Genomic DNA, 10,237 nt, shown 5'->3' with positions numbered 1-10,237 from the left:
GCGATTTGATGATTCTTAGAATGTAAAAATTGCAGGGGTTTCACTCTCATGACTTGCAGAAAAGTATCTGACATGTTATTGAAATTAAGCTACAGTTATTGACATCGAAAGTTTGAAAGAAAACTATATATACATTATCCTTAACTTTATTATTTATTACTTCACAATATTTGGGTTTTCTATGCTTTATAAGCTGTATTTTCATAAAATGTTGCTGCAAAACCTGCTACTAGTATTCAGGTAAAAAACGAACAATAAGATTAAAATAAATCATTAGATTTTATCAAATGAAAGGTATCCAATACCAACATTTGGGCACAACAATATTATTTTGCTTCAATCAGGCCTTTTGATAGCTTTTCTCCCACAAAATTACGACTAAATGAAGTTTTTATAGACCATGGTTGTTGGTTTTTTTTTTCGTTTTTGTATCGTAAACACAATTCCAAAATAAAACTTTTCGACAACCCCAGCCTTTTGCACTTAATCTAATCCTCGTCGTTGCTGTTGTTATTATCGGCGTCGTTGTTGTCTTCGTCCGGATCTTCCGGAATGACGTCGACACTGGGCCGGAAGTCAGAGAGAACAGAGGAGGCCTCGTCATCATCCAGCATCAAACTGTCCACCGTGGAACCGGAACTACGATGGGGCAGGCTGGGAACTATAACGAGCTTCTTGCCGCTCGCCTGGCGCGACTCCGGATGCACGCAGGTACTTGGAATGTATTCTGAAATATACGACATTTGAGTCATTCAGAAGCGAAAGTTTTTTTTAAAAAACTGGTGAATTTAGGGAACTGAAAAACAAGAGGGTTAAAGGCAGCAATTTCATTTGAACATCACAGTCGTGTAAATTTTAGTTATTTCAATCGCTTTGACATTTCTAAAGGTATTTATCAACAAGTGAAAAGCTTTCAATGTGACAGTAAACCTGGTTTTCTTTTATGTGAACTGTATCCATAACCCATGCCAACCCTAAATTGATAAACACTATCTATCGAGAAATGGGGTACTCTATACACAATATCCTCCGAAAAAATTCAACAGCTGGTATTTTTTCATAAATTATCAAAACTTAAAATCCAAATTATATGCACTTCTCTAATATTTCAGGTACAATTGATATGACTAAGTTCAACAGCTGGTATTTTTTTTCATAAATTATCAGATATCAAAATCCTAGCAATATGCACACCTCTGATATATGTACAATTGATCTGCAAAAGAACAACTTCCTATCTTGAAAACTACAGGAGGAGTTATCCGTACAATACGGGTACTCTTTTGGCAGCCGACCGTCTGTCATTTCAATAACCGGATTTTTCCTTTGGAAAACACGGTTAATAAATGAAAACCCGACTGGAATTGTCTCATTTGATTGATAGGTTGATTGACTGGTTGGTTGATTGATTCATATTGATCGATTTATTTAAAACTCATTGAATGATAAAACCTTCCAAATTTTATGTATGGTATTGAGGGGATTATATAGCATGTACAATTGAGTTTACTGAGAACTGGTAACAGGAAGTGGAGGGAGGAATGTGATACGAGAGTTTTGGAATAGATACCGGTGATTTTCAGGTTATTGATGGTAACTAAGCTTAAGCAACCGGGTAATAGAATACCGTCACTGCAGAATTTGTTTCAACATACTGAGTTATGCCGGGTGGTAGAAACTATGGGTTTGTATACATACCGGCAAAATATCTAATGATCATAAACGGTTTTATTTGATATACACAACGGCTAGGGACAGAATTATTTACTGGCTACACACCGACCTCTGGTATAGGGCGGTGATTGTAAGTACTTTATAGCTATATGATAGCGAATGGTGGTATAAAGCGGTTTTTGTATATTTCCTGGCTATATTCCATAAGGTGGTATAAGGTGGTGTTTATATTATATACTTACTGGCTATATACTGAATTGTGGTGTAGGATAAAAATTATTTACTTACTGGCTTTATACCAGGTTTTAGTATAAGGTGGCGTTTTATACTTACTGGCTTTATATCAGGTTTTAGTATAAGTTGGCGTTTTATACTTACTGGCTATATACCAGGTTTTAGTATAAGTTGGCGTTTTATACTTACTGGCTTTATACCAGGTTTTAGTATAAGGTGGCGTTTTATACTTACTGGCTTTATACCAGGTTTTAGTATTAGTTGGCGTTTATATACTTAGCTGCTACACAATGTACACCAAATGTTGGTGTACGGCGGTGTTTGTATAGTTACTGTACTCACCATAACTTACTTTGAGTGAATTACCAACAGAATAAACCATACAGCGGCTTTGGAATTCTTACTGGCCATATACCTGATGTTGGTATAAGCCGATGTTTGTATACTTATTGGCTATATATAGCAAATGGTGGTATGAAGTAGCTTTTGTATACTTACTGGCTATATACCAGATGTTGGTATAAGGTGGCATGTTTATATACATACCGGCACCTGCTGAGGGGTTGTTCCCTGGTGGGTCAGGATAAAGCCTTGCATTGTCGCTCCTCCGTGTATTATTGTCGCTTCTTTGTGTACTATTGTCACTCCTTTGTGTACCATTAGTATGTCCTCTTTGAGTACCTCTGCGATTGTACAACAACTCACCTGTAGAAGTCATCAAAACATCCAATGAGGAGACAGTGTGCTGTGTATTAAGGCCGTCATCGTGTATTCCTTAGAATAGCCCAAACGTGCTTCTTACCGCCATTAAAATTCCCCGGTGTGTTGACTTGACCGTGGTATTGGCCATATCCATACACAAACTCTTCTCCTCCGTAACCCCTTGGACCTCTATATTCCCTCCCCTGGTATTCTGCGTTCTGACGTCCGTGACTTCTCGGCTGATTTCCTGTGCTGCGGTCAGTGCGGTGTGTACAGTCAGGGGCATTGCAGCTATGTCGACTGCGGGACTTCGGGTTTTTCCTAGCTTCCGGTGGACGGACAGAAACAGCTAGCGCCATTGAATGACAACTGTAACATTCGCTTCTTGTGACATTTTTCTGGCCGTAACCGCTAGAGAAATTAATAGACAGGTAGTTTCACTTGACTACGCAACTTCAATCCCCCCCCCAAAAAAAAAATCCAAAAGAAAAAACAAAACAAAATAAAACAACACATTAAATATACTGCTTAAATAATGATAAATGACGCTACTTGTTCATTTGACAAACATGTTGAATTAAAAAAAGGGAAAGACAGCCAAAAGCGATGGTTAAGCATTGACAAACAATTTCTCTGCACCTGAATTCGTTTCCACAGTCACAACGAAATGTGGCCCATCCGTATTCCTCATCCTCGTGTATTGGATCGAACTTCCGCCGGCATTTCTTACACTTTGACACCTACAATGTACATGGCAGTACAGTGAAGGTGTGCAATCAAAAAATAAGTCATAGCTGAAAGCAAGCATACTTTACTTTGGCGGGCATTTTTCGGTTTATATATTAAGATATATTTGGAACTTCAGATGTAAGTACTGTGGATCATGTGTATAGTGGTCGTAATAGATAAACTTTAAAAAGTGGAACGGGCAACTTCAAAATGGACATTTTCCGGTGTTGTGCTCCCCTTTCCACTAACTACTTGATGTAGTATCGATCATAGTTTAGTACCAAACACTGGGACGTTTCATTTTGAATAAAAAAATTTATCTAAACTTCAACATTTTAATAATGCAAGGACATAATCATATTGAAATTCTTAAAAAGTTTATGTATTCGGAAAAGGAGTACGTGTCTATGTTTGCAGAAATTCACTTCCGTTGACTCCGTTTTCAGAGTCCGACTAGACTGATAACTACACCCTTTTTGTAGTTTACAAAAAGTGCTGCGAGCTTCAAGATATTCCAGTAGTTTTGGTAGAAGCCATGCTTATGTAAGGTCCTGTGTTAAAACTTCTGAAGGAGTACGTCCCAGTCCTAGTGTTGATATCATTTACAAATCATTCATTTATTGGATTACATCAAGACATCTCTATTTTACTACATAGTAACAAGATTTTACCAGTTTGTGAGTTCTCCACAGTAACGAGATTTTACCGGTTTGGGAGTTCTAAACAGTAGCGAGATTTTACCGGGTTGTGAGTTCTAAACAGTATCGAGATTTTACCAGTTTGTTAGCTCGACAGAATAACGTGGTTTTACTAATATCTGCGATATTATCGGTTTATGAGTTCTAAACAGTTACGAATTCTTAACGGTTTTTGCGTTCTACGTTGTCACATGAATTAGATTCCACCGGTTTAAGAGTTTTACACAATAACCGAATTGACTGGTCTGTAAGTTCTACACTGTAACGAGATTTTACCAGATGTTGTGGGTTCTACACAGTAACCATATTTTACCGGTTTTTGATTTCTACACACTAACCAGATTTTACCGGTTTGTGAGTTCTACACTGTAACCAGATTTTACCGGTTTGTGGGTTCTACACTGTTACCAGATTTTACCGGTTTGTGAGTTCTACACTGTTACCAGATTTTACCGTTTTGTGGGTTCTACACAGTAACCAGATTTTACCAGGTTTTTTTTATTTCTATACTGTCACCAGATTTTACAGGTTTGTGAGTTTTACACTGTAACCAGGTATTACCGGTTTGCGTTTTGGGACCCTCGTCCACCACACGTTATCACAGGCCTCACACGCGAACTGCCGCTTCCGGTTTGGGATCCTGTCCCTCTCGGCATTCTGACGGAGAACTTCATCCTCACGCAGCCCAACAATGTCTCTCTGAAAGGTTCAAAGATAGAATAACAGTGGTAAAAATATAGCTCATATAGTGGGTCAAAGACAGAATAAAAGTGGTAAAAATATAGCTCATATAGTGGGTCAAAGATAGAATAACAGTGGTAAAAATATAGCTCATATAGAGGGTCAAAGACAGAATAAAAGTGGTAAAAATATAGGTCACAGAGAGGGTCAAAGACAGAATAACAGTGGTAAAAATATAGCTCATAGAAAGGGTCAAAGATAGAATAAGAGTGGTAAAAATATAGCTGATAGAAAGGGTCAAAGATAGAATAACAGTGGTAAAAATATAGGTCACAGAGAGGGTCAAAGATAGAATAACAGTGGTAAAAATATAGGTCACAGAGAGGGTCAAAGACAGAATAACAGTGGTAAAAATATAGCTCATATAGAGGGTCAAAGACAGAATAAAAGTGGTAAAAATATAGCTCATATAGTGGGTCAAAGATAGAATAACAGTGGTAAAAATATAGGTCACAGAGAGGGTCAAAGACAGAATAACAGTGGTAAAAATATAGGTCACAGAGAGGGTCAAAGACAGAATAACAGTGGTAAAAATATAGCTCATATAGAGGGTCAAAGATAGAATAACAGTCATGTGGTAAAAATATAGCTCATATAAAGAGTCAAAGATAGAATAACAGTGGTAAAAATATAGCTCATACAAAGGGTCAAAGACAGAATAACAGTGGTAAATATATAGCTCATAGAGAGGGTCAAAGACAGAATAACAGTGGTAAAAATATAGCTCACAAAAAGGGTCAAAGACAGAATAACAGTGGTAAAAATATAGCTCAAAGAAAGGGTCAAAGACAGAATAACAGTGGTAAAAATATAGCTCATATAAAGAGTCAAAGATAGAATAACACTGGTAAAAGTATAGCTCATACAAAGGGTCAAAGACAGAATAACTGTTATTCTGTCTTTGACCCTCTCTATGAGCTATATAATATAGCTCATAGAGAGGGTCAAAGACAGAATAACCGGTAAAAATATAGCTCACAAAAAGTGTCAAAGACAGAATAACAGTGGTAAGGAAATAGCTCATAGTGAGGATCAAAGATTGGAGCTTGATAGGATAACAGTGGTAAGGGAATATCTCATAGTGAAATAGTACAAAGATAGATTAAAAGAGGTACATTGAAAGGAAATAGCTCATAGTGAAATAGAACAAAGGTAGAATAACAGTGGTAAGTGGTAAAAAAATAGACTGGCATAGAGACGGTCAAAGACTGGAGCTTGATATTATAACAGTGGTAAGAAAATAGATCATAGAAAGGATAAAAAATTGGAGCTTAATAGAATAACAGTGGTAAGGGAATAGCATAAAATTTTACATTTCTGATTTAAAAGTTTTATGAACAATTTGATAGCAAAATGCATGGTTTTGTGAGTTCAGGTATGCTATTGTAAGTAGAGTAGGATGTCATGAGCATGAGTATGTTATTGTGAGTACGAGTGTAGTACTGTGAGTATGAGTATATGACTGAGTATAAGTATGGTATTGTGAGTACAAGGATAGTATTGTGAGTACAGATATGGTATCATGAGTATGGTATTGAGATTATAAGTATGGTATAGTGGGTACAAGTATGATTTTGAGAGTTAGAGTATGGTATTGTGAGTATGAGTATGGTTTTGTGAGCTAAAGTATGGTAATGTGAGTATGAGTGTAAAATTGTTAGTTGAGTAAGGTATAATGAGTACAAGTATGTTGTTGTGAGCATGAGCTAGTATTGTGAGTACGAGTATGGTATTTTGAGTACGAGTATGGTATAGCGTGTACGAATATGGCATTGTGAGTACCAGTAATTTGTTGTAAGTATGAGTGTGGTATAGTGAGCTTGAGTATGGTAATGTGAGTATAGTGAGTATTAGTGTGGTATAGTGAGCTTGAGTATGGTAATGTGAGTATAGTGAGTATGAGCATATTAACAGTGAACTTACCTCTGATCTGTTCGACAACAGCTGGTTCACAATGTGTGGCTCACCTACATAATGTACACTCATTATAAATATCATAAACAAGAGAGAGAGAGAGAGAGAGAGAGAGAAAGAGAGAGAGAGAGAGACAGACAGACAGACAGACAGAGTAACTGTGTTATGTTGTATGTACGGTAGAAAGGGAACTAACTCACTCTTAAGGACAAAATCGACAGCTTCCGATTGGTTCCAGCCATGGTTGTCAAGGAGACGTGTAACTTCCTGTTTGCTAAAACGTCCGTGAAAGAGCTCACGAACACGTGTTGTCTGTTCAAAACAAAAGAATGAATGATCTACATACACATACATAGACTATATTTGTTCAGTCTGTAGTGCATGGCCTAGACAGAAAAACTGTTGTCGATTCCGAAAAATGTTTTCAACACTTTCGCAAAGACTGCACTAAGATAAAAACAGCACGACCGGATATCATTGACGTGATAGAGGATATTATAAAGTTAGACCTCTTAGTTCCAGTCTCTTATCAAAGACCCGCCTTGTATAGTCCTTATTCATTCCTTTTTGTTTTCAAATAAAAGTAACGTGTAAAGATAGTCTGTAACTAATAGGGTTGCCGGGAAAATATCATGTAAACTAATCAGTTCGCAGTATTCACTCAGTAACTCACATAATAGTGTTATTTATTCCCTAATCAAAGGGATTTTCTTGTTTTATTACAGATTAAATATTTTCGTCTATTTTGTGTATTCAGGTTTGAAAGTGATCTATTGGACCACCGGTCAATAGACTGCGATCTATTGGACCGGCAACGAATTTTAGAGAAAGTTTAATTGCTACAAGATTAAAACTAAAAGATAACTTCATATTGTTTATTTTACTATTGTTCTTAAAATTTATCTTTTAGGTCATCTTGGTATTGATTAACAATGAGCTGAATGCATCGCATAATACATAATGGTCTGAAAACTTCTGTAATTTATAATTGTGAACACAAAATACTAAAAACGGAATTAGGAAATAAAACGTTGGCCTCGTGCAATAAGATCATACTGAGTTCTTCCATGCACCTCGGAAAAATATCACTAAGGGTCTATTTGCTGCTCAAGCATTAATTTAAATAATTGTATAATATATAATATAAAAATTGTGTATTACCTCTATAAATAAATGCATACTAGTATATTTCCAAACTAGTAAATAATTATATATACTTATGAAAACGTTGGTAGCATAGATAAGAAATCTTCAAATACATTGCATTTATTTCCATTACATACATTGATTAGAGGGCTTTCATCTTAAATGCGCATCATGACTATATAATTGTCTGCTGTAAAATTATTTGCATCGTGTATACCCCCCCCCCCCTCCCAACAATTATGAAATAGCTGGAAACAGAATACTTCCGGTTTGGTTTGGAGTTTCTGCCTTTACCGGCGGCCCTTCCCAATTCAAAATTGCAACCCTCCCTGGATCCGCCACTCTGATTAATCAAGAGAACCTTAGCATAGACCATGGATCTAGAGGCGCCGTGGATTGGAAATTTTAAAATTACAAAATCACCACAGTGAAATTACTTTATTTATCGGAAACCTTTTTTTCTCTCCTAGAACTAATAAATCACAATAATACAATATTTAGGTGTCCGGTCAAGTCGTACACAGACCAACTCGTATACAGGTCAACTCGTATACAAAATTTCCGTATAAAAAAACAAAAGTCAACTCGTATGCAAAAAAATCCCGTTACAAAATCAAAAGTCAACTCGTATACAAAAATTCCCGTATTTTTAACTGAAAGTCAACTGGAATACAAAAAATCACCATAATTTGAAAGCCAACTCGTATACAAAAAGTTAGAAACAAAACGTAAAAGTAATTTAAAAGTAACTTAAATACACTTGGTTTCTTGTAATAAAATTTCTTTATATATTGCTTCCATAATTCAGCGTAGAATAAAATGGATGTTATCAACTATTACAAAGATTGCAAAATTCATACATGTATAATTGTGCATTATCATTAAACTCGGTAACGATGTGAAATTACAACAAAAAAATTAACGATAATTAATTGTGTCAATCCAATCAATATTATTTGGTAATTATTTCTACACATTAAAACAATAATTGTTAAAACAACAAGCGCGGTGTTTCTTGCTTCTCCAAAAGGATGACTTCTCAAAGGCTAATTAAGATACTCCTCATTATTTTGTTTGAAAAAAAATATATCCAACTTTCCGCTTTGTATACAACATGACTTTCGATTTTGTTTACGGGAATTTTTTGTATACAAGTTGACTATCGGTTTAGCATACCTGTTCTATATGTGGGATTTTTTGTATACGAGTTGACTTTAAGTTTTTTATGCGGAAATTTTTGTATACGAGTTGACTTTCGTTTTTTTATGCGGAAAATTTTGTATACGAGTTGACCTGTATACGAGTTGGTCTGTCTACGACTTGACTGTAAATCCAATATTTACCCCCTCCCCCCATTCCACAATGTCAGGGAAAATTTTCTGGCTTCGCACATGGGTTTATCCCCTGACAAAATATACAATTTAAATAAAAAGGGAGTGAACGATGTCCTCTTATCGTGAACTATGAAAGAAATAACATTATAATTGTTTGAGGAAAATCGATCGTGTTGCCTAACGGTATAGATCCGCCTATAATTTAGAGCTAGGGTACTGGACTTATCGTTCAGTGCTTGAGCTTTCTGTTTCTTACCATACGCATTTTCTTCTCGTCGTCTCCCATTTTTATCTGTTTCGTGTCAGGTCCAACAAATTTCAGAAATTGAAAACATATCTCTTTCCGTGAAAAGGGCTACTTTCATTTTATTTGGATATGCAAAGAACGATAACTCTGCTTGTTCTTCTGATAGCTCCGCTAGCGCTTTAACTAGCTTTTATTATGTATTGTGTAAATCAAGAAAACATAGTCTACCTATCTCTCTGGGACATATGAATTTTTTGGAAAACTTATCATACCTATTTAAAGGCAATTTTTCCCATTTATACTATAAATACTTTAATTATCTCAAATAAATGCTTTTATAATTGCTCATCTAAAGAATTTCTTATGCGGGTTAAATAGGTATGAAATACATGTAGATATTGACGAGATAACTGTTAATTAAATTTACGCACGGAAAACGCTCAAAATGCCTCGTTTATTGACAAATAGTGAATTTTGCACGTATTAATTATCATTACTCCCCCCCCCCTTTTCCAAATTGCTGGATCCGCCTCTGTCCAGTAGTCAATCAAGTCCCCTCAGCCTACCAGTAAACACACATATCTACATGTTCGTCTTGTATTGTGTGATGTACCACATAACCATGTCCACTGTTTGTTCACCATAAGGTAAGGCTTAACGCCTTTTGCACATGTACTATGTAATGTTTTATTATATAAATATCGGTTTCGCGACAAAAGTTAAAAAGTGCACATCATATTGTATTGTACATAAATGACAAAAGTTAAAAAGTGCACTTCAGATTGCATTGTATATAAATGGAAAACTTAGGAGAACAC

General features: G+C 35.8%; 1 protein-coding gene across 2 annotated transcripts; it reads right to left on the bottom strand.

Moving 5' to 3' along the window:
* Positions 1-221: 221 nt before the first annotated feature.
* LOC105342032 (shiftless antiviral inhibitor of ribosomal frameshifting protein homolog) lies at positions 222-9,587 on the bottom strand. 2 transcript variants are annotated; one of them, XM_011448814.4, is made up of 8 exons: positions 9,429-9,587; positions 6,893-7,004; positions 6,702-6,745; positions 4,599-4,736; positions 3,250-3,350; positions 2,711-3,021; positions 2,455-2,613; positions 222-727 (listed from the first exon to the last, which is right to left on the bottom strand). In XM_011448814.4, the coding sequence occupies exons 1-8, from the start codon at positions 9,456-9,458 to the stop codon at positions 489-491; spliced, it is 1,134 nt and encodes a 377-aa protein (XP_011447116.3). In that variant the 5' UTR covers positions 9,459-9,587; the 3' UTR covers positions 222-488. The 2 variants fall into 2 exon arrangements, with proteins under 2 accessions (XP_011447116.3, XP_011447117.3); XM_011448815.4 differs by lacking the exon at positions 2,455-2,613 and having other exon boundaries at positions 267-727.
* Between the last annotated feature and the right edge of the window lie 650 nt (positions 9,588-10,237).

Source organism: Magallana gigas, chromosome 9 (genome assembly GCF_963853765.1).
Source record: "Magallana gigas chromosome 9, xbMagGiga1.1, whole genome shotgun sequence".
NCBI lineage: Eukaryota > Metazoa > Mollusca > Bivalvia > Ostreida > Ostreidae > Magallana > Magallana gigas.
Note: the sequence above shows the minus strand (reverse complement) of the source record. Positions and strands in the feature narration are given on the sequence as shown.